The following is a 26,232-nucleotide window of genomic DNA, read 5'->3' on the forward strand; positions in this document are numbered from 1 at the left end:
TTTGAACGTGCATTTATGATAATCACCTTTTACCTTTGGCTCATTCCTATTGTAATTGAAAAAACTCAATATTTTAGTTGTCATTTTCATGAAAACAACTGTGTAGCGCACGTAGCCACTATTTGGCCATTTAGGGCCGGATTTTTTAATCGGCTGACCGCAAGCCTGTCAGCGTGGATGCACCGACCAATTCAATGAAATAAATCAAACATTCTGTAATTATTTAAATAAATATTCATATCGTTTTGTTAAAGTTACACAAATTGTATAAACAGTATGTATATTTATGTATGGCATTATGTAATGTAGAAAGACATTCTTGATGAGGACAGCTCTTTGAATTAAATAAAATTTTTATTGTAGTTTAGCCTTGGCTAAACATAAGAAAGGATAAAAAGTGAAAGAAAAAATAAGCAGCAGTGTAGTTTTTTGCAGGGTGTTTTGAGTTCGGTGAGCAACTTATATTGCGACAGTTTCAAACCATGATTTTCCGAATCAGATTAAATTGATTGAAAAGGTAGTCCGTGAAATAAAAATACATCCTGCTATAATTAGAGAAACAGACAATGGACCGAAGAGAAAATATGGGCATACTGATATAAAACGTCCATAATAACATTGAAAACTTTGAAATTAGCGCGCAATTTTAGCCAGCTCGCCTTGTTGCTAAATTTTCAAACAAAATAAAGAAAGAACGACATCCGCTTATCCAAAGGTTTTCCTAAACTTCTGAGAAATGAAAGTTAAAAAAATATATGAGATTGTGATTCATGAATAGGCTCCTCATAAAAGGTAAGAATTACTGGCGAATGAAAGCGTACTGTAATGTTATAACTGAGTCTTAAAATGGACAAATTTAATTATTTCAATATTTGTAGCAAATGTGAAAGTGACGGAAGCCTCTGCTTCAGTCGTTAAACTTGCTAGAACCTAATCTTTGGCATGTAGTCAGCAATCGTATTTAGACCGTACCTTTTCGTGCATGACTTTTTTTTTTAATGTGTCTGTTTTAACTCGATGATAGTAATGTTTTCGGATGATTACAAATCCATTAGTGTCTTGAAAATCATTCTGCATTTGGGCGAATCTAGATTTGTCAAATCAATTCTTATTTAACAGATGCCATTCAAACTAAGACTGAACAAGAAACGCCAATATAATGTGGTTTCCAAGTCTCTATTTGTAATTTGTGTAGAGCTATTGGATGGAACATCTATTGAATGCACTCTCTCAGCAGAAAGTTCAGGCCAAGAGTGTCTTCACAACGTATGTCAACGATTGGGTTTACAACAAGTAAGTATTCTTACAGTTTTCTGCCACATTCATGTATTGAACTGAGGAAAAAACTTCAATTGCTTGCCAATTTCCGTGACATTTTCATTTGAATAACGAATTGCACTAAGATTAATAATCAAATGATGTTTAACTAACTCTTGCAATTTTCATACGATCTCTTTAACTAGCCCGAATTCTTTGGTTTGCGGTATGTTGCTCGCGGAAATGGCATCGTTGGTGGTACTGGGAGTAGCAGGCAGGGGCAAAACCAAGCTCTTAGAACTCGTGGACTAGGCATACAGGGTGCCATGTGTGCCAACTCTGAGACTCAGCCCTTACTTAGGTGGGTCGAGATGGACCGTCCCCTGAAGAGACAACTAGATAAAAAAGCCAGGGATCCCTGCCTTTATCTGAGAGTTATGTATTATGTGTCTGGAGTCTCGCTGTTGACTGATGAAATGACTAGGTAAGATTTAAAGCTGTCAATATTTACCCATTTGGGAATTTCATTTGTTTAATGCTCTCAGATTACAAGCATCTCAGGATTCCTCGTTTATGGACTCATTGTCAGTACACAGAATGTGTTCCATTGTTCCGAGCTTTTTTTGGGTCAGGGGATGTTTTACCAATCCATTGTGAAGATTGCACTTTTGTTTCAATGTCATATCCATAAACCCATGACTCATCACCTGATACGATCCTGGACAAGAAGATCATCCTCTTCAGCTCAATCAAACAGTTTCTGACTGACTTGGACTCGATGTTGTTTCTGGTCTGCTGTAATCAGGCAGGGCACAAATTTGGTGGTGACTCAATGCATCGTTACTTTTCTGTCATGATTTCATTGCATGAACCAATCAAGATGCCATACTCTTCTGCAAGTTCCCTGACAGCCAAACATTGATTTGTGCAAACGGGATCATTCACTTTCTTGGTATGTGGGTCATCAGTTGACATTGATACGGAGCACTCGTCATCTTTCACTGATTGCCTCCCCTTTTTGAACAGTGTAAACCACTCATAACATGCAGTATGTTTCATAGCATCCTCACCATAAGCTACAGTAATCAACTCTATTGTTTCCATGAAGGATTTGGAGAGTTTCACACAGAATTTCACAGACCAAAACAGCTTCTTTAATGAGCTCTTTTCCATGGATTTCATTATTTGCCGCACACTATGAACCCCCCTTCACATGTATGGCCATAAATAAATAACAAAACAAATTATTAACAAAGTGGTTGAAGGTGGTTATTCAGGAAGTTACTGCAGACAAAACACCTCCAAGGGGAATAACAAATAACCAACTCGAGGCGTGGTATTCAAAAAGTTTGAAAAGTTTTTGAACAGACCTTGTATTAAAATAGTCAATATCAGAACCCATTCGTATTTCTAAATACATGGAGCATGGGTTGATAAAAAGAATAATTAATCTGTAAATGGGGAATGAATAAACTCTTGTTAATTTGACACTAAGCCTCCTCTGGCTGAGATAACTGATAAACCAGTTAGATATTTTACTAACATTACCAAGTGTTAATCTTAGCCAGAAGAAGGGGATGGATGTATGCATTAAAAGATTTACTGAAGTCACAGTAAATCAGATCAACATGATTTCCATGTTTTAGGAGATCTTTTGTTATCTTTACTTATTTTGCATTAGTCTAAAAACAGTACTTTGACCTTAACATCTGACTTTGGACATTGATATAACAATTTTACAATTACATTCTGCCAAGCTCTAGGGGGAGGAAAAACCATCCAGGTGGGAATGGAACCTGCGACCTCTTGAGTTGGCAGACGAGGACATTACCCTGCCCCCATCGGGCCCAGCTTAAATTTTAAAAATTTAATAACTTTAATTTAAAAATTATCTAATGCCATCTATATTTTTTATTTCTATTACCAATTTATTGAATTGTGCAATGTCCATTTCCTTGGAATCAGTTATTGTCGATTTTGTTCCTGTTTTTCGAGCTAAGAATAAATAAATAAATTACTCTATGAATATGTAACAAGCATCACTTCATATCGAGAGATCTTTGAAATCCTTACTCTCACATATGAATATGACTTTGATCAGTTCAATAGTTTCAGCCTCAACTTTGTGGAAGTTCATTTTAATAAATGAAAAAGAAACACTTTGTTCCAATCCACCACTTTATTACAGGTACGACTAGTTTCGACGCTACGGCGTCATCCTCAGGTACCTGAGGATGACGCCGTAGCGTCGAAACTAGTCGTACCTGTAATAAAGTGGTGGATTGGAACAAAGTTTTTCTTTTTCATTTATTATGACTTTGATCAGTTGAAAATTAATTTGTATTTAATTGATTTTTCATTTCTACTCAATACATCTCATTGTCTTTGTACATTTGGAATACTCTAGGTACCATTATTTTCTTCAATTGAAGATGGATGTGATAGAAGGGAGGATGAGTGTTTCACCAAAGCAAGCGGTAATTTTGGCTAGCTACAGTATGCAAGGTTAGTAATGTTAGTAAACTTCAAAATGTTTTGTATTGGTACCGAGTTTTTCAATGAACTTTTAATGAATGATTTTCAAATTTTGATGGATTACAGCCGAGTTTGGCAATCATGATCCTGAGCGGCATACTGCAGAATATTTGAAAGACTTTGTCCTGTTTCCCAAGGTAAGCGTAAAAGACATGCTAGTCTTTTAAATGTTAATGCAATGTTGTGAGAATAGAAGAGGTGAAAGAAAAACAATAAGCTACATAAAAACCTCTTTAAATTCACTAATTGTTAAATAACAGTAATATTTTCTTTTCATTTCTGAGGTTTAAGCATTTTGAGAGAATTGCCATTAAGCTACTGGATTTTAATGTATTTTTTTGTTCCTAAAATTGATCCAAAGCTGGGTGATAATTTTCAATTTAACATTCAATGATACATCAAAGTTTAAAGTTTACAAATCTCAAAATGCATTTTAATTCACAGCTGAAAATTATACTTTTTTTTAGATTGTATTATGAGAGATTATTATTTGCTATCTTTTTACATAAATTTGTGGTAGTGTCTTGTGAGTTTCCAATGGCAATTGAAGGCTTACAGAACTCAAGACTTTGTTAAACTAAATTAACGTGGTTAGTTTCTCCACAACATCCAAAAGAATCAGTCATACCGGCCAAATCTAAGAGCTATGGTGAGGTGGCTCAATGGGAACAATGAGTGTCATCTGTTAATTGTATAATTGTGGTGATGTCCATGTATCATTGAAGACTTGGGAAGTGACTTCTATATTGCTTGAGCCTGTGATCTATGTTGCCTTTTGGCACCATTTTTCAAGTGACCATGGTGGTGCTGGATTTCTGTCTATGAGGTGGTAATTATTTGACAACGTTCTAGTTTGGACATGAGGTCTTCAGAGTTGCCGTAGTTGGCTGGCCATCCTCAGCATGTTTCATTCACATCTTGTGCAAGTGCTGAATTTTAATTTGAGAGGTTATCATTTTGCAGGGGAGGGTAGAGAAGTGAATGATCAAAAACATCAAATATAATTGTGATGCAGCACTTGGGTTTAGTGAATATGTTAATAGTGGAAAGGTTTCCCATAAATTATATGTAATTTTTGACTTGGGGAGTTGTGTCATTCATTGTAATCAATGATTATATAATCCATGAATATTTACCCATATCCCGAAAATCTTTGAGAAATGTTTGTTATTCTAAGCCTTTACTAGTAACTATAGTATCACTTATCCAATTGATGATTTTTTCTGCATAGTTAATGTTTTCATCAATTTTTTGCTCATCTGGATTGCAGCACTTGACTGAATGTGGTGATGATGGAGAACTGAATGCAGGCTGGGGAACTGCACTGGAAACCTTGACAGAAGCTGTGATTTGCCAGCATGCTCTTCTGGTTGGTCTTCCTCAGGGTACTGCTGAAGAATACTATATACTTATAGCTCAGAGTCAGGATGGATACGGCCAAGAGACATTTTTGGCTAAGGTACTGTAATTTTTGGAAAGCATTTGAAATGCTTCAATCATCAGAAATATATGTACAAATATGGGCACTGACTTACTAAAAATATGGGATAGACCTAGTTCTACAAGATAACATCCCATCGCTAATCAAAATTCTTTGCATCCATCTCTCCTGTCTCCTTTGAATTTCTCTCAGTGTTCCCCTCCTCTTCTATCCTTTCCTTGTCCTCCTTCATTTGTTTTTCTTTCTGTCCACTTCACCTTTTCTATCCTCTTCCACACCGACATTTCAAAAACTTCCAATGCCTATAATTTTGCCTTAATGACCATGTTTCTGCACCTTACATAACTGTGCTCCATATCAAATTGATGGGTCGTTTATTAATGTCCTTACTTAATGACCCTATCACCAGTTTCCTCCTGGTGAAAGCTTCTTGGCCCAACACAATTCTTCTCCTTATATCCCCACTACTTGGGCCATAATGGTCTAAGATACATAATGTCCTGCCAAGTGCTACACCTGCTGAAGTTGTTGTTGTCTATTTTATTCTAGTCTATTTTATTGTTTATGTTAGCCCTTCTCTTTTGAAAATCTAATAACCTTTGTTAAGCTTGCATTGATTCTCCCCTCATACTATCACACTGACTTTATAATGCCCTTAGCAAGTCTTGTAACCCCTTGAATGACTGGATGACTAAAGCTTGATTAACTTAAATGCAAACTGATTTTATGATTTCCTAACCAACTTTATTTCTATCTCCAGTTCTTCCCATGCCTATTTTACTATTTCCCCACACATGTTAGCTGGAAAGTATGAGTGATAATGGGCACCCCTACCTTACCCCTCTTCCTAACATTTCATATGGCAAATCTCTGTTTTCCACTTACACCTGAGCAGTCTGAGACACATACATTATGTCAAGATTATACAGAATTTGAAAAAGTAAATGGGGAATCTTAGTCTTCTAATACTCTTGAATGGAATGTCCCATTGTTTAATTTATTCTGCTTTAGCTTTAGAGCTGCAGTATGTATTTCTTTGAAATGAATGTTAATCTGTCATTTTATGGCAATCCTTTTGTATCACATAAATATATTCCTCTTTTTGATGGTATGTTTAATAATGTAGATTTGAGATATCGACAAAGTCTTCATTTATGAATTAACATGAAACATTTAGCATAACATTATCTCTTTGGTTCCTAACAGGATGTAATTTTGTCTTCACAGGATGAAGCTGGAGAATTAGTTGTGATTGGAGTGACGTTAACAGGAATTGTTGTGGGTTACGATTCTAAGTATTATAGGTGTGTATGATTAAATAAATTGCTATCATAAACAGTAGAAAGAACTAACTCATTCATGTATTTATTAGGGGATAATACATTAACAACTTTATCCACTTTCTTTTACATAAGAAACAACCTTTCATTTTTGTCCCCATTTAAGACCATCATTCCTTTCCCTTTTACATCTTCACTGGCTCAATCTACTCTTTTAATTTCATTTTCCTAATTATTATATGTGGCCCTCTCAGATTATTATCCATGTTTACAGAAATATCCTTATTAAAATTTAGTAATCACAATACATTCATGCGTACTATGAATAATGATAATCAATGTGACCTATATGACAAAACCATGCTGAACCAGCTTTTAGTGAATATACAATAAATAAATGTAATTGAAATAGGTATTTAAATGCCATGCAAAAATGTTTCTATAAACCTTTTCTTTTAGCGTCAGAAGGCCAAGGAGGGTTTTGCATTGGATTTTACCAAGATCAAACTATTAGAATTAACTAGGGATATATTGAGCATTGGGCCGCGGTAGTCCAGTGGGTAGAGCATTGAACTCTCGACTGGAGGGTCCCGGGTTTGATTCTCAGGCAAGGCACGCTGGGCACTTGCAGCTCCACCCAAGCTATGTGATTTTTCGGGTACCAGGTCTTCCTGGGAAACCATAACCGGTACAGGGAAAGGAACTGGCCCCCCTACCCTGATGTGTGAATTTCACACGCCGTCGGGCTTAGTACTGGGTGAACTCTACCATCACCTGCTAAACCGACCTCTGGGTTGATTACTGTGTTTATGGTTTTTTATATACAGCGTTGTCTTGTTTTATTTCAAAGTGAATCAGTCATTATGATAGTGAATCAAATTCTTCCTAAGAGATTATTTATCTGAAAGTAGGGTTGGCATGTGTGCATGTCTTATATAACTGATTCCAGCATTAGAAGACATAGTAATTGTGTTAGTATTTATGTAAAATCTAAAATGTAGACTATCATGGCATATGATTAATAGGGTTTAAAAAAAGACAAATGGTGATTTTTTACATTTTCAATTCCTAAACCACATAATCCCAAAAGCTTGTGTATCCATTCATCACATGAACTTTACCCTTGACAGAATGCTTTCACTGCATAAGTTTTCACAATCATGCACATAATAAAAATATTAGCAATATATTACAGAATATCATTTTTAATATATTTTATTGCATATTTAAAATTAAGAAAGTCTGCTTCTTATATTTTGCAGATGACTTTGTAGCAGGTTATATGTTTTTGCCAGTCATAGTTTAATGTAATATTGCTATGATTTATTGACTGATATGTAATAGAAAGAGGCATTTCAAAAACTTAAATTTATGGAGCAGGAACTGTAAAAATAATTGGCAAATCTTAATTTAGATCTTAATTGTTTAATATTGAATGAAAACTGGAGGTAATTATTTTATTATTATTATTGCATGCTCTGGCATAAAAAAAGTTTTACTCTTTGATGAAAACATTTGCAAGTTACAAGTTTGCATTTTGCTACTGACAGGAGAACCCCATTGATGCCTCTAGGCAACCATGAAATGCCCAGGCAAGTGCCATGTTACTTCATGCAATATTATGTTGAGTTTTCAATGTGAAAACTCATTTTTTCAGGATTAACTCCATAATCACCACTTGTTAGGTACTTGGAAATTATAGGCCTTTTGGATATCTAGAATTGAATCTTCAAACTTTCATAATTGGTATTTTTTTTTCTTTACCAAGGTGGAGAGATATTACCAACGTCGTCATTAACAAACGTTGTTTTGGTATCGAGTGCCATAGTCCTGAGGAAACAGTTCAGTTTACATTTGAGGATGCTGCCATGGCAAAATATGTTTGGAGGATGTGTGTTCATCAGGTATGTGATATTTGCTGCATTTGTATTGTTGCTCAAGCTATTAAAGGATTGTTTTCATTATTTTTTCATGTTTGTAACAGTGGATTTTAGGATCATCATTGGCTCATTTTATCTTATAATTAGGCCTGACATTAAAGTTAACATCATGTTCAACCTAAGGATGTCTATAAGGACATATGTATCATATAAGTTGTATTTGATGTTTATCAATATGTTTAATTATGCCAATACGTGGTGGTTAAATGAGAGTACACAAATGAAATGTTAGTGTATTTTCTGGTTGATTATTGTGCATTATCTATTCAAAAGAAAGATGATAAAAGTGACTATTTGCTATACACAAGGAAAAATAAGGAGAATAATATCAAAGAAAACATTGACAATTTTTTTAAGCAGACTACTATGCAGTTATCGCAAAAACAGCATTTTTGATGTGACAATTATATATTTGGTGTCTGTTATTTACCAGAAAATATGGTAATATGTTTGCATTTCTATGATAATTCTACATAATTAGATTATGTATTCTTTCAAATGATCTAGAGGTTATTTGGGAAAGGTTTCATGATCTATAGAATTTAGTGATTTCAATTCAACTCAACTGAGCTTTGTGAAGGAGAATTTTCTTTTCCTACTTCTCAGCCTTTATTTTGCATTTATAGTAAAATTTTGCTTCAGCAAAAAAATTGCTCGCTACATCAAATCCTCAATATCTCTGACTGGGATTAAATGTAATTTATCATTATCCACAGACCTTATATGTATAGGCTGCTTGTAGGAATAGGATTCTTCAGGAAAAGAAATGCAGGATACAAAAATAATAAAAACACAACACAAAACATAATAAGACATCATGATTGTTATTATTATACAAGATCTAAATACTGTTTAGCAATTTCTGAGTTTCTTAGAAGTGAGAATGCATGGATTTTTCTTAAATAATGAAGGTGGTATTTTAGCATATATTATGGATTTTACATACTGTTGGTATTCAGTAGAAGTAGGTAGTTAACAATATTCAAAAAGAGAATTGGCTTCAACATTGATCCTTGAGGTACCCTAGTTCATATTGTCAGGTAATCTCTCATGTATTTATCACTTCTTAGAAACATTTCAACTCTCTGAAACCTGTTTGATAAATTCAAAGAATGATTGGAGATACTATGACAATATAGTTTAAATATAAGAGGATGCCTTGGTAGCTCAATTGGCCAAAGCACTCAGCAGAATATCAAGGGATCCGTATTTAAATGTTAGTCAAGGTGTACAATTTTTACACTTTGAAATTGTTGCATCTGTTTGATAAGTTAGAGGTAAGCCAATTTAGGTTTTGATACTTTTGCCCGAGTCGATTATGGTCAACCATGTCAAATACTTTAGTGAGATCAATAACAATGCTGGAACTTTCTGGTTAATGTTTGAAGATTTGAAATAAAATTCATGGTTATTGGGATTGAAATTTCTATAGATCTGCATGTACAATATTTCCTTTAGGCGTTCACATATTAAATTCATCTAAGTAGGCAGGTAATTTGTTGTATCTTTTATTAGCCAATTCATATGTATTTTGAGGGTATTAATAGGTAATCACTGTGGGTAATTTACATCATAAACATAAGGCTATCAATGAGAAAACTATTGATGATAATTTATCTTTCATTTACATTGATATTCTCTTCTTACATTGGAATTATCTGTGGGAATATTTGCTAATGTGTGGTAACTAGCAGAGGAATGGCTCAATACAAGGACCACCTGCATCAGGTAACCCTCATAGTCATTGCTCCAGAAGAAAAAATAAATACTATCTAGAGGTACTTCTTCAAAAATTTCGTTTAGATTGTTTTAAACCAAGATTTATCTTTTTTGTATAAGCATTAACTAAATTCACTAATTTTTAATTAGGCATATTTTTAAATGACAGGTCAGAAAGATATTATTACATTATTAACCCTTTTTGGTGCTGAGATATATCTTAGAAAATCTCAAAGGTAAGAAAGGTCTTTAGTAAGGATAATTTTTGTATATTATTTTATGGAAAAAAAATTGCTTTATGTTTGCTGCCATTTGTTATAAATTTGCTCTGTTTGTTTGCTTTGTTTTGGGGGATTTAGAAAGGAAATAAGATAAATGAAAAAGAAAAACTTTGTTCCAATCCACCACTTTATTTCAGGTACGACTAGTTTCAACGCTACGGCGTCATCCTCAGGTACAAAGTTTAAAGACACAATCATTGTATATATACCCTCTTCAAGAAAGGATGGGGGGGTTGTGGGAAGAGGGGGCGGGGAGGGGAGTACGGGAGTAGGTACGAAGGAATGTGGGAGAGGGTAGGAAAAACCCGAAAAAGTGTTAGTGAGCGGGGGGGGGAGATTGGAAGGCGGGTTAAGAAAAGAAAGGGGAAAATTTCGTTGGTATGGGTTGAGTCAATAGCTAATGGGGGTAAAGGTATGGGTTAGGAGTCAATGGGAGTTAGGGAGAAGGGATTAGAGGTTCTGTTTTTCTGTTATTGCTAGGGAGGCTTCCAGGAGAGGTGATGCGTTCTCAAACACAAGACAGAAGGACAAGAAGGAAGAGTTGGAGATCCGGAGAACAATGAAGAAACATCCTTTACTCAATGAAATTCTGTTTGAGAACGTATCACCTCTCCTGGAAGTCTCCCTAGCAATAACAGAAAAACAGAACCTCTAATCCCTTCCCCCTAACTCCCATTGACTCCTAACCCATACCTTTACCCCCATTAGCTATTGACTCAACCCATACCAACGAAATTTTCCCCTTTCTTTTCTTAACCCGCCTTCCAATCCCCCCCCCCCCCCGCTCACTAACACTTTTTCGGGTTTTTCCTACCCTCTCCCACATTCCTTCGTACCTACTCCCGTACTCCCCTCCCCGCCCCCTCTTCCCACAACCCCCCCATCCTTTCTTGAAGAGGGTATATATACAATGATTGTGTCTTTAAACTTTGTACCTGAGGATGACGCCGTAGCGTTGAAACTAGTCGTACCTGAAATAAAGTGGTGGATTGGAACAAAGTTTTTCTTTTTCATTTATTAAAATGATCTTCCACAAAGTTGAGGCTGAAACTATTTAGGAAATAAGATAGTGAAAACAAGAGGAGTTACTTGCAAGACGTGATACACACTTGATACTCTTCTAATATTTTAGATAGTACATAATAGTTGTTAAGGACTGTTGAAAATCTAACATTTTCTTGACCCACCACTGCTTTACTCCTCCCTAAAGTGACTCTCTTGACTGCCACACAGCTTAGAAATCAAGTTCATCAGGCTCTTCTAATCCCAGCTATTCAATTAGCATTAATATCTACATTTTTATTGACTACATGAATGTTTTCCAAATATCTACATCTTATTATTACTGGCACTTATTTAAATAAATCTAAAGTTTACTGGGACCCTTTCAAAATTTTGATATCAGGTAATTAGTGCTCTATTGTATAACTGCTCTGTAGGGTGTAGCTATGAATGGTTTCCATCAAACTGGGTGAACACTGCAACAATGTCAGAGTGTAAAAATCATTTCTTTGACCAGGATGACTTTGTTAAAAATTACTGTAGTGGCATCTCCTGCAGTTTCTAGGAAACTAGGATAAAATTGAATGTCCTGTTTCTCATGATTTTTCTATGGCTAAAATCAAGCTGGGAGTTTAATTTGAAATCTTTCAATGATGCCATTACATATTTTTTTCAATTATGTACTTTGTAGCATGCTTACATTTCTTTTACAGCATACATTTTATATGCAAAATGAACAAGTAGTGGAGTCCGCGAGTATTGCAGGGGAAAATGGGCTTCCGTTCTTGCCTCAACATGCTGGAGACTTGGGTTCTAATGATAGTGGTCCCAAAGGTCAAACCCTGCTGCAAGGTACTCCACCATTGAACAACCATCCACACTCAATTCATCAGGTTGCAGAGGTAATGTGTTTAATTTGCAAATTATTTTTCTCATTTTTTGTGTTGCAACTAATGATAAATCAAATGCATATGCATGGCAACCCTAGTCTACACATTTCCCTTTTGGTGCCTTGACTCAAGCATTGAACAGAAATTGTCTACAGTGGCGTGCATGCCGAGATATATATCACTGAAGGAATCATGTAGCACTAAGCAGCCAATTTTTGGAAAGCATAAATAGGACTCATTTTTTCATCCTTGATGCTCTTATTCTATGGAACTCATAGGAGGTGTTTAAAAATGAAAGTATGTAAACAAGGACTTAGTTGCCTTTGTCCTTTCACTTCTGATATGCTTCAGTGCTGCTGTTTAATGGTTTTGGTAAGTATAATTCCAGCCTTCTTTTGCTTTGAATGGATCACAAAATCATCGAGTTTTTGAAATAAACTTTTTATAAATTCATTTTTTGCACAGTTTTAAAAATCATCTTTATTTTGGTGGATTAATACTTCTTCCGGATTGGGGTCTCTTATGTTGTTTTATGTAACATCAGTTTCACTCCTTTGATCCAAGAATGCCTCAAGGTGGGAGAGAGTGAAAGTGGCATCACCAAAAACAACAAACAAGACTGCCATCCCAGAAGATGTATGAATCCTGCCATGAGGTTTCGGAAGCCTTAAAATCAGTATCATTATCAGAATTTTTATTTCATCATTATTTGTGGTTTAGAAGTCATTTGATATAGCATCAAAATATAACTAAGCATGTAATTGCTCTAAATTCCTCTTCCTCAAAGTCTGCCATGATGCCACTTTAATGAATGTAGATTGATGCTAGATTTTACTTTTTGTAAATCAATTTAAAGTAGGTAAATTTATTAGTGGATGATAAAACCAGATGTTGAAAATGAAGTCAATTAAAAGTCGCAGTACATACATGTTGGACTTTTCCAACCCTATGCCATCCCTCATGTAATCATCACAAAGCTTCAAACATCTCTCCCATAAAATTTCCTCCCACTTGAATGAAGGCTGTCCAGAAAGTAACCTACGTTTTTGTGTAGCATGAGAAATAGTGGAGGGAGTGGAAAGGTTACCATATTGACTCAAAGTAGGTCAGTATGCCTTGATCTGCAGTTGTTGGAAGGTCATGCCGCTTGTCATTTATTTACAGTAGCAAGTCAAAATAAATAATACAATTTAAATTCCTACCAAATGTGAAGTCCATTTAGTGATAAGGTTTTTACTAATAAAAAACTCCAAAGCTGCTGACATTCATCGGGAAATTTGGCTCTATATGGACCAAATGTGATGAGTGACAAGAGTTGTGCATTAGTGTTGTCTTTCATTTTAGAGTGATCACAAATGTCCATGATGATGACAGAAATGACCGCCTATCAGTGGTGAACAATGAAATGCACCTGAAAATTGATGAAAAAGTTAGTGAAAACCAGCTTTTTATGATATCTGAAACCTTTAAAAAGTTTTCCCCAGAGTTTTACCTCTCTGTTGCATGGAAATGTGACTGAAAAGTTAGACTACTACATGTTTTGTGCTTATCTCAATGAGGAACTTGAAGATTGTCATCGGTTTGCTGCCACTAGGCAGCAGAATTTTCTGCTGAAGGAATTTGAAAACTTGTTCAGAGATATAGCAAATGTTTAAATCTCTTTGGTGAACATGTACAAACAAAGTAGAGAAATGTAGTTTTGAAATGAAAATAATAAATTTGCTGTATCTATTCCGGTGTATTTTTAGAGCATGACAGTGGTTACTTTCATGACGGTCCCCGCACTTCACTCTTGCATTTAATTTTACTATGTACTTTAATTTTGTACATTTAAGTCTCTCTTTCCATCTGTTAAGTAATTATTTTCTGGTAATTGAAAGTGACTTATTTAATTGGCTTGTTTATCATGTAATATTCAAATGCTTTTATGGAGAGGCTGCACTGTATTCAATTTGAGACCAATCTCTTCCTATGTAATGTTGATGTTTAAAATCGTTGGTTAATCTACATTGCATGTGTATGGATGTGTCATAACTATTAACAAGATTGTGTTTTTCTTTCCATGATGTTTCTATTAACATTAACATGCTCTGTAGTCCATGCATTGACCCATTTTTTAGGAGGAGCAGTTACCAGGCAGCTCTGTAGTATCATATATCAGGGATGATATGGGTCTTGAACAGAGAGTAGGCAGCTGTGGAGGGGGCATTGAGACAGGATCAGGTCAAGGTGTTGCTGATGACAGTTACCCTGTTCTGCAGGTAAAAAATGAAATTCTTAAGTTGAAGGTGAAATTAGTATGTGGGATTTGAATTGTTCAGGTAAATTCTTTTGAATTAGCTGTAAATGTCTGCATAAGTAGAATAAAAGTGTTTATGTTCATGTCAAAATAAAAAATTAAAGTAAGGTTTTCTTTTATAGAATGATATGTGATTTTATTTCAGTTATTCATGTATGGTAAAACTATGCAAATGCCAATATTATAAAAAAAATTCAACTTTTAAGACATTATATCAATGCTGGGATTGTGGTATATCATCTCAATAGCTAGTGAGGCTGATTGCCCCTGAGATTGTGGCCTTACTGTATTTCATGCTGAACTGATTCACCCTTTCATTGTTTCAAGCAACCTCTGGTCATTGGCCTATATTAAACATCTTTTAAGTAAGCATGAATGGATTATGTAATGAAATCTTCTCCTGTAATACTCCACATATCTTTCATCTCATGTCTATGAACGTGATTTAGCATGCTATATTTTATGGCATAGCTATACTTTCAAAGAAGGCAATATCTGACTATGGCATCTTTGGGGTAAAGAGAAAAGTGCAACTTCAATGCGAATAAATATAAAATGAAGATAAAAATCTGTACTCAAAGTAGGACTTAATTGAGAAATAGAAGAATTTAGAACTTGGCAAAATTATCAGTGATGATAAAGTTAGCGGGCAAAATTATTATGCAAGCAGAATAGCCCAAACTAATAAAGCAGTTGTGTTCAGCCTTCAGTTTCTGCTATCTGATGTGGTTTTTCAATAGAAAAACTTTTTCTGTTGGAAAAACACGACAGATAATAGAAACTGGTAACAGGTTGCACATCAATACTATGTTAATGTTTTATACAAAAATTGTTGCTGAGTACAAACTTAAAAGTCGTTTTCATCATTGATTAAGTATCGAAATAAATGACCATATAATACATAATGTTGACTGAAACATTTGATATCCAAATTTGTCCTTTGGAAGCCCTAGTATTGTGCTGAGGCAGGTAAAATCTAAAATAGGGTATCAATATTCACCACAAGTTTTTCTCATTTTATACTGTAAAGCATAATCGTTATATGAGGGCAAGTGTTAACTTTGAGCAGTCTCCAATATTTCAGAGATGAATTGCAAATTGTTCCAAAGTATGACATCACCAAAATACTTTTGTTATAGGGTCCCTTCATTTCAATATTTTTTGCTTCAGTTAATTAAAAGAATGAGGACTTGGCCAAATTTCATATTTGAATGTAGAGATGTAGTTCAAAAGTTAGAGGGTTTCCTACTTGCTTTCCATATGTAAATCATTCATTTATTAGAATATGTGTTATGGCTTTTACAAAGTATTTCTTCACCTCATAGAAAGCCAGTAATGTAGACCCAATTAGACCTACTTATGTGTGAAGGACAACATGGTATAAAAGCTTGATCTATAAATGCCTTGTAGGATCTATGAAGCTCTTAGGAATAGTGTGTAATCTTATATGGGGTTTTAGCCTATTAACACCACCAAACTTATAATTAGTGCCAAATTCACTTCTGGATAAAATGTTCCCCATGTTCTAATCTAAAGAGCTAGTGGAATCATAAACTAAAAAACTGAGCATCTATCATTTGTATCATAAGTTTTCGAAGTGTAATTGATGCTTCATCCTAAGTATTCCACTTCTGTAAAATCAAGCTTATAATATGATGTTGATATAATGGGATGTTGATACATTTGCTCCAACAGTTAATGAATTTCTAGATGAATGTGCTGTAACATCATAGTAAATGACTTTATGTTGGCTATGGGCAATACAAACTTTAGATATAAAGCATTGGTTATCAAGTGAAAGCAACAAGGCACTTAAGAGATGCATGAACTGAATGTATATTGAAAAATGACGTAAGTTTTTCATCATGTGATACTTCAGCTCCCAAATTCTTCCCTTTTTTTCTTCCATGTTCTTACACAATATATTTCCTTCCATTTTATGCAGCCACTCATTTAATAATTAAAACCCTTATGCTATTTCTAAGGTTGTTTTCACTTTTTGTCCAGTCTAAGCTTACTATTGATTGAGAATGCACTTTACTTTCTGCAACATGTTATTGAAACCGACGTTAGTATTATTTTATCTCTTTAAGTTTTTAAGTTAAGTCTCCAAAGTAGTGCCAAAGAATTTACCCAAAAAAGTTTATGAATTCTGAAAAAAAAGCAATATTGTTAGATGATATCACTGTCCAAAAAATTGCACCCAAATCACTTATATAAAAATTATGAGTTACTGCAATAGTTTTCCACTGAAATCAATGAAGTTATAAAAAAAATTCATTTTATGGTATATTAAAGGTAATTTTCAATCAAAAGAAAGCTCTCTTCTTCCCTTTTTTCTATTAAAATGTGAAAAAGTTGACTGAGGTTAATTATGTCCAGTTTGTCATGATCTTTCTGTAAGTCTACTTGCATGACAAGACTCTCTACATCAGCTGTGTGGATCCTTGTTATTTGAACAGAAATGATGAAAGAAAAATGCCCTCACATTAATCATCTTGAAAAATTTTGAATTTAGTTGTATTCCTAAGGCAAAATCGGAGGACGAACTAAGTATAGAACTCATAGTTTGAAAAACGCAAATTGTCATTAATTTATTTTGTAGTGAGCTGGACAAAGGTTTTCTTAAGATGCTACTTGCATGATTGTATTAAAAATCTTTTCAATGTTGGCTTAGAATGGCATTTTTCTAAATAATAAGATATTATTTGTGTTTTACAAGTCAACTAGAATTAGAGAAACAACACTTCACATTTTGTTGTGGTATGAATGAAAATTTGGGATTAATGTCTGTAGCCCCTTAATAAGAATTCAGTTATAATTAGTCAAAATCATTGCCAGAGGAGTAAATGAGTTTGTTCATTGTTAATACTCAGGACATTTCGTTAACCACTCTCTTACTCCTATGTATGTTCTAACTAAATGGACACATTTTTGGAAACTCTAGGAATGAAGGTACATAGTGATGGTGCATTTTATGTTTCATTCAAGAATTTTTATTTTCCCATTCGTGTATAATGGCTTAGTTCACAATTCCAATTGATATTGCCATGACTGCTGTGTAAGCTATTGTCTATTTCAATACAAACAGTTAGTTAGAAAACTCATAAATATATATGCGCCCTTGTCATGACACATTAGTTATTCATTATCCTGAGATATAATTGTGTGCTTGCCTCCCCAATGATTTTAGGTTCATCAGCACATTCAGCATCTCAGTCCCCAGCATCAGCAGCAAGCCCATGAGGATGTCATGCAGTGGGGCATTCCTATTGGGGTGGGAGGAACACCTAGTGTTGCTGTCCAAAGGGCTCAGTCAACATCTTGCTTGGATTTAGTGACAGCTTCTGATGCTGATAAGCTAAGGTAAAATTAGTGATGTGTCATAAAACTGCTCCATTAATAGTTTCAAATGTGTGATTTGCAGGTACATTTAATCATGTTTAATATAATTTACTATTATGTGGAGGTATCGTTTCCCTCACATTTTTTTGCAGAATTCCTTGCATTAACTCTTACTTATCTTTTCACATACATATCCCTGTTTAATATTAGGGATTCTTTACCTTTGTTATTTCATAGTCTACTGTTTTTATTTTTTGTGAGGCTTGTTTTAGATGGGGAAACACCTCGCATAACTAGGCTCAATCTTATGCCGCTCACTACAATAAAAAACTAGGCTTTGATCCTGCATTCATTCTATCCCATTTCTTTCTATCCAGCATTCTATCCTTTTCCTACACCTTCCTCATTTGCCTAATATCCTCCCCTCCATCACAATCTTCACCATACCATCACCAATCAAAATGCTGTGCATCCGTCTTTCCTTTTTTTAATTTCTCTCAATTACCCTCTCTCCTCCATGACATCTACTGGTTATTTTAATCATTGGTATTAATTTAAACCATCCATTATCAATCTGGTTATTACTATTGGTTACCATTATTATCTGGTATTATATTTGTTATCACAATTCCCCTACATATGCATAGTTGTACCAACAAAAAAAAACTTCAGTATTTCACGGCCCATGAGACATGTATGTATAAGCAGAGGGGCCAAGAAAAAGAGGAAATTTCTTCTATTTCACTTGAACCACGCATAAGACACACCATGATTTTCCAGGTCAGTATTTACGAAAAATACCTGGATTAGACAGAAGAGTGCAGAGCATTGTTGCATTAAAAATTAGCTGCTACATCAACGTTTATTTACTGTAGAATCCCAGAAATTTTCATCACTGCTGCTAAATTATTTCTGTGTATATTTTCACTTGAGTTATCACTTTCTTCTTACACAATGTCATCTTTACTTCCATGTGATGAGATTGCTGATTTCACATTTTCGAAAAGACATTATGATATTCTTACTATTTTTAACTTTCATATCGGTTCCTGGAATACCGTTGAGAGCCTTTGTCGTCGCCACTTGAACCACCTCGATGGAGTCGAACCGATATCCTTTGAGCTCCCAATTTATTCACAGAAACAAGAAAAAGCCAGGTGGAGCCAGGTCGGGGCTGTAAGGGGGGTGAGTCAACGTTGCGATGCCGAATATCGTCAGCAGCTAAATTTCCACCCACATCAGTTTTTGCTCCTCGCTCAAGACTTTCAGCACCAGCTTCGCGCTCACTTTCCTCATCGCAAGAGCCACTGTTGCAATGGTGTGGATAGTCCCGACTGAAAGGCTGATCTCCTCACTGATAAGGGCGATGGTTAAACGCCTGTCAGAGTCCAAAACTTTTTTTTACTTGGGCCACCTGAGCATCGGTTTGAGCGGTAGTTGGGCATCCGCTGCGGTTATCGTCTTTGACGAGCTCCTGGCCTTCCTTAAACATTTTGTGCCACTCAAAAACTCTTGTGAGGCTTAAGGCATCAACCCCATAAGCCTGTTCAATGAGTTCAAGGGTCTCCGACGCAGATTTTCTGAGTTTAACGCAAAACTTCCCAGTGTAGCGTTTCTCGACTGTGCGCTCCATGCTGGTGCGACGGCACCACAATCACACGTCATTAAAATCCACTTCCTTGCTCAACGCATGACCGTAGGTGATAGAAATAAAGTGGGCCTGAGTGGTGGGGGACCCCTCTACTGAACTGACCGGTCGGACCCCCATCCACCGCTCCATTGAAGCTACAGCGAACCAGTCCCGATACATATTGTATGGACCCTGTATAATAAATTGCGTGTGTTAGGAAGATGAGAATAATTAACTGAATTGGCTGAAGCTATGGGAATTTGTTGGAATAGGTAGAAATCATTCAGAATGGAGGCCATTTTAAGGTGATATGGAATAGAATTTCCTGTGGTCATGCAGCTGAATATTTTGTTGTAAATGATGTATACCCTTGGATTCGTTTATAATTTTCCAGATCTCTTTAGATATATTGTCTGCATTGGTTAGTATTATTTGCTTAAGGATTTTTTTAGCAGACTCTAAGATTTGGCAAAAACTTTTCTTTAGCGCTGAATATTCATAATGGTCACCTGGATTTGAATTGTTTTTGTAATACACTGTTGCATCTGTTATTTTCTTTGAAACTCAATAAATTTCATCTGAGACCCACTGACTTTTGTATATAACAGATGAGCTTTTATTTTTCTTATGCTTCAGGGTAATAGGAAAACATATCAAAATGCAAAATATGTTCCACTTTCCATATTCCATACGTTCCAAATTCCACCTATGGGTGGAATAGAAATATTCAAAAGGTTTGTGAAAGGATTGCAAGCAAAACAAATTGGACCACCCATGAAAATTTAATAACTTACGATGGTTGATAATGTCAATGTGTGGGCATTAATATTATTTGTTTGAACAAGTTCAAGATTGGTTTTAGTCAATACGCTATCTGAAACTGTTTGAGAACCAGCACTCTCTCTAGTAGGTTTACAGTTGGTTACATAGATGTTAAATGAAGTTAGTAAATTCATGTTTATGTTTGGAATCATCCATAAAATCACAATTGAAATTACCTGTAATTATTATAAATGGGTCATGGATAGACCTATGGATTATTTCAAAGAGTTTCATTAGTTTGGTACGGAAAACACAGAAGACACTTTCTGGTAAACGATCAATAGGCAATACATAAAAAACAGTATTATCCCCTTTGAAACAGGTAACACTGTATTCAAATGTTTGTTCATCATTGAGAAATCGGTACGAGAAACCAATGGGAATATGGGGAAAGCATTCAGAGAGTAGAATCAAAACCCCCACCATTTTTGTGCAATGATCGGCAGAAAGCACTAGCAATAAGATACCCAAGCACATGAAGAGTATCAAGTTCACATGTATTTAACCAATGTTCGTTGACACATCACATGAGGTTTATACTCATTTGCTGGAACCTCGAGGTGCAGCAATCCTATGAACTTATAATATCCTGTTTGAGCATGTCGATGATGGATGCCATGTCAGATAGTGCAAACTTATTAGCAAGATAAGAAAAATATTTTTTTAAAATATCTCTGCATTCAAATAAGGCTTTCAAGAATAGATAATTCAGATTAGTGCATTTAGATTAAACAACGTGTGGACATAATTTGCAATCAATTACTTTTACAATATAATTAAAGGAAATATCACAGGCGCTACACCAGCTTGCACAATAACTGGCCGCCATCTTGAAACCCTTCCCCATAACTATAACTCAATGCAACTAAACCAATTTGTATAGTGGCAAACCTGGACCTGGTGAGATGCATTCAGGGTATTTGATGAAAGGGTTGGATGACTGTACCAGGTGCAGTGAGGGCAGTGGATGTGTTAGTGGTTGATAAACATGATTTTCAATAATGCTATTATTTGATACATTGTCATTAATTGATTAAATATACTTTTTAATGAAGTGAACATTTCAGCCATATCCGTGGTTAAATTTATTCAAGTCTCACTCCTTGATTTCTGTGAATACCATGTTCTATATATTACTTTACATCTCTGATCACAGAATGAGAGGAAATATAAGAATGAATCTATTAGGGAAGTGATGTATAAGAAAAGGTTATAGATCAAGCAGTTTTGAAAACGGCCTACTTTGGTTATTTCCAGTCACTATTGTGCAATCAAATTATTTTTTGGGGCTCCGCTACTGATGTTGACTGAGTGTTCATCTCACAAATAGGTTTATAAGATATATGGCCAAAATTCCTCGAAAGAGAATCATATAGACCTCATTTAATATATTTCGAAATCTTACCTGTAATATGCTTGTACATATACCATGTGTGTGTGTGTGTTGGAAAAAAAATGTCTCTTAAAAAAAATGAGTTTGTCCATGATTATGCCACAAGACAAAGAAAGAAGGTGCGTTTAATACAGCATTCCATTTCTTTATTTCAATAAAGGCCCCTTTATGCTGACAATAAATATTTATAATCATATATTAGATAAAAGATGCCAACTCATATCAGATGTTTAAATCCGCGTTAAGATTTTATTTAATCAAGAATTGTTTTTATGATCTAAATAAATATTTTTCATTGATGTAAAACAAGTGGTAATGTTATTATAGCCATTTCTCATATACATATATGTATGTTTATAAATTTTTTTGCTATTTTTTGGCATCTTATATTTTACCATTGTAAAATAACAGTAAGAAAAAAAAATGTTTTTTTGATAAAATGTATTTTTGTAACAAATTTAATATTCATCATAGCAAAATAAATTCTTCCCAAGTTAATGTTTGTTTATAGTGCACAAAAGTGATCACATTATATGAATCTTGTCAATTCCCAGGTCTCTTCTTCCGTCATATCGTCCAGCACCGGATTATGAGACAGCCATGCAACAGAAATATGGGAGTGGGGAGGGTGGTGGAAGGGGTCACGGGGAGGAAGTGGTGGGTAGGGGTAGTGGAGGGATTGGTGGGGAAGCTTTAGGCAGGCTGGGGAGAATGGGGGATGCTGGTGCCATTCTTCACACCAGCCACATGGGCCTCCTGTACAGCAGTCAGCCTGAGATACATCAGACACACCTTCAAGAAGTAAGAAATTTTTTGTCTTTTCCGTTGCAATCAGCTTGAATTACATATTTTTTCAAAAGTAATAAAGTGATTTATAAGAATGCGCTCTGAAAATTTCATGTTTTTTGTTGGAGTTATATCTATAGATGGATTATCCACCTAATTCCATAAAAAGTTACATATTTCTGACAATTGTGGAGTATTTATGATTTTTTCAATCAGTCTAAAACTTGAAAATGGGGTGTGTCTGTTAAATGGATGTGTGTGTGTTCCATGTGTTTATACAGTATGCTAAAACAAAAGCATAGTAAGAACTATGTGTGGAATATATTTGGAGATAAGAAAGTGAAACCATAAATGAATTACCTGATTGATGGCCAAAAGTATATGAAGACGTATACCGTGCACTTTGTAAGACTTTAAAAAAATGCTTCTAATTAACACTAAATCTCAATGGATGCAATTAAACATTTACAAGAAAATTCACATCAAATAAATCATTTGCCTATTCTGGAATTAAGGCTGGAACTCTAAATTTCTGGCTATTTAAGCCAGTCAAGCTGCTGAGGTATACTGTTGTACTGTAAATTTCTTAGGAATTAAATGGAACAAGATCTCATGGTGTGTAACACTATGTTTTAACTCAGGAACTGGGGTGTTATGCACATTAATATGATTACTTTGTGACATAATGTATGTAGAAAATAATTACATCCTCTATCTCCTTAAAAATTTCAATAGAATACTCATGAGATACCCTCCATATTTTTTTGAAACTCAATAAAAACTTTGCTGGAATATTTACAAAATTGGATTAATTGAAATCAAGTTATTTCAGGTCGTCATACTCTACTTAAGTTTATATATTGTGGATACATCAATATTGCAAGGAATATTGGTGTGCATCCAACAAAAATGCCAAATGTTTTTCTTGAATTACCAATTTCTTAGGTCCGTGGAAGATATGGGAGTGTTGTCGGAGGTCACTATCCAAAGCAGTATCCAGATGTTGCTAGAGTGATGGAGGGAATGTATATAAGTGGAGCTTCCCGTGGGGGAGGTGGTGCTGGAGAAGCTGGAGCTGGGGAAAACCACCTCTCGGTGGGCAATGGTGCTCTGTCTGCAGCCAATCACGTGGTGCACACTCATAGGTAAGTGTAGACACCCAATTTATGTCACATGCTAGTAATCATGAAAGTGTATTTTAGTTTCGCTCCTTCTAGGTATAGTCATGTATTATAACTTATGTTTTTATGAAGAATATTACTAATGCTGGAAGCAATTTTGTTTCTAATAATCCTATCTTGTGATTCAAGTATATGGGATTTCCATTGGCATTATTTAGCCTGCCATCAGTGAAGCAAACATGTATCATTTCTTGGTGATATTACTGACCATAATACTAGGGAATTTTCCCTTCACACAGATTACATGTATAAATTTTGAGCCCCAGTTCCAATCATATGCTGAGTTTTTGTAACAAAATGTTTGGATGTAGCAAAAAAGTTTTTGTTATCCATTAAATTGATAATGTTTACCATGACATGCGTTTTATATGATAAATGCTCATGAGTAAGATTTCTTGAAAGCTAATGTACTGAGTTTACCCTACACTCATTCCCAAAATGGGACTTGAACCTATGACCCTTGAGTTAGCAGGGGAGTGTCTATGCACCAACTTATTCAGGTCAGTATTTTAAATATAATTACATATTTAAGTATTTTCAAGAATATAAAAGGCTGAGTAATGGTTTTTTAAAAGTAATTGTGACTTTTTTGTTTTAAATTTTTAGTTATCAGTCTGTGCAATGTAAAATAATATTATTCATGAACATTCAGGGTGCTGAATTCAAACACATATGAAAATGCTGAACTCAACATCACTATTATTTCGTTAATTATATAACTTAATACCGTACGGGTTTATGTGATCATAACATCGACTGTGCATTTTGGATGAATTAGTCAAGGGAAAATGTTTATTTATTTATTTATTTTTATTTATTTATTTGCCTGAGGATCTGGGTACATTCATGTTCCAAGATATACGGCACGTCAAAGATCTTAACATAAAATACAATACATTGTTACATATTCAGAAATTCATCAATAGTGTAGAATAAGTGTCACATGAAAAAGTCCCTCACTTTGAATTTAAAGGTTGACATTTTTTCTATGCTCTTGATAACCAGAGGAAGGTTATTATATAATAAGAGTCCCATGTTATGGGGGGAAAAAGTAGACTTGCAAGTTCTGATGATGTTCACATGTAGATGACTGCAGTTCCTGGTATAATGATTGTGAATGCTATTGTTGGTGGTATATAATGATATATGGCGCTTAGCATAAACAATAGCACTTAGCATATACACACAGGGAAGAGGGAGAATACAAAGTTTTTTGAAAAGGGGGCGACATGGAGCTCTGAGGGGTGCATTGCACATTAGTCTTAGTATCCTCTTTTGGATTTTAAATACAACATGAGCACAGGGTAATGGGCCCCAAAAAAGAATACTAAAAATTACGTGGGCATAAAACTCACCATAATAGATAGACATAAGCACTTCATTATTTACAGTTTGCCTGATAGAACGTACCAAATAGCACCCTGAACAGAGTTTTCGGCGTAATCTAGAAATATGGCTTTCCCAGTTTAGTCTACTATCCAGGGTAACACCCAGGAAGGAGGCATTATCACTCCTTGGAATAATCACATTGTCAAAAGACACTGAAATATCTGTCAGAGGCTTATTTTAGACAACTTTTTTGACAAAACATGCTCCTTTTCTCAATTTAAAAAGTTTTTCCCAAGTTTTCTAACTTGAATTTTTGGAGTCAGCTTTGGTGCTAAGGGCACAGATTTAGCAGCAAATCATTCATCTTCAATGAGGTGTTCTGCATTACCTGAGGACTATTTTGTGAAATGAACCATGACTCTGAAGGCAATATTTAGAATTGCATCATATTACGTTAAACTTGTGAATGTGAAGCTAAACAATGGTGTAAAAGTGCAATTTTCACTGAATTTTGTAAGGGAAAAGTATCGTTTTAGCTTTGTGCCAAGCCATACAGATTCAGCCCCGGTGCAAATAAAAAGGGACTTAATCCTGAATCGCACCCATGCCATATTATGTTACTCATTGTCAAACTAAACTAAAACTAAAAACTGCAGATTGAGATATGAAAATACTTAAAATTAATTAAAATATTGAAACATTTCTCAATTTTTGCAGTATTTAATATGTTATGGTTTAAGTCCAACAGTAATACATACAGTTTTCAATGTTTTAAGTCAAAAGAACTTCTCAATTAAAGTTTTGATTCACATTTAATTTTAAAGTATTTAAAAAAAACTTGGTTTTGAATTTGCTGTCACTGCATAAAAAGGTAAGATCAAAGGTAAAGCATAAATTCTGTAGCTTGATTTATGATAATTTCTTATATCTGTACTTCTTTGTATTGGACCTTTCCTATTTTCATTATTTTACAAAACATCACCTGCAGAATATTTCCTTAATTAGCTGCTTAAACATTATTGTTTGACTTAATCAGCAATGTTTGGGTGATATTACCCTTTCTTGCTGGTTAGGTCTTAATGTCCCAAGTATGTTCCTGGGA

General features: G+C 34.8%; 1 protein-coding gene across 1 annotated transcript in view; it reads left to right on the forward strand.

Moving 5' to 3' along the window:
* Positions 1-702: 702 nt before the first annotated feature.
* Positions 703-26,232, forward strand: part of Pez (protein tyrosine phosphatase non-receptor pez) — a 54,382-nt gene continuing 28,852 nt past the window's right edge. The window contains exons 1-13 of the mRNA XM_071583594.1: positions 703-792; positions 1,120-1,293; positions 1,464-1,741; positions 3,665-3,762; positions 3,859-3,929; positions 5,063-5,251; positions 6,461-6,537; positions 8,282-8,417; positions 12,169-12,357; positions 14,466-14,606; positions 17,838-18,010; positions 22,389-22,635; positions 23,566-23,765. Coding sequence (XP_071439695.1) covers positions 1,120-1,293; positions 1,464-1,741; positions 3,665-3,762; positions 3,859-3,929; positions 5,063-5,251; positions 6,461-6,537; positions 8,282-8,417; positions 12,169-12,357; positions 14,466-14,606; positions 17,838-18,010; positions 22,389-22,635; positions 23,566-23,765 — 1,973 coding nt within the window. The 5' untranslated portion in view covers positions 703-792. The remainder of the gene's footprint in view (positions 793-1,119; positions 1,294-1,463; positions 1,742-3,664; positions 3,763-3,858; positions 3,930-5,062; positions 5,252-6,460; positions 6,538-8,281; positions 8,418-12,168; positions 12,358-14,465; positions 14,607-17,837; positions 18,011-22,388; positions 22,636-23,565; positions 23,766-26,232) is intronic.

Source organism: Hetaerina americana, unplaced genomic scaffold, assembly GCF_022747635.1.
Source record: "Hetaerina americana unplaced genomic scaffold, ioHetAmer1.1.p SCAF_14, whole genome shotgun sequence".
In the NCBI taxonomy this organism is placed as follows: domain Eukaryota; kingdom Metazoa; phylum Arthropoda; class Insecta; order Odonata; family Calopterygidae; genus Hetaerina; species Hetaerina americana.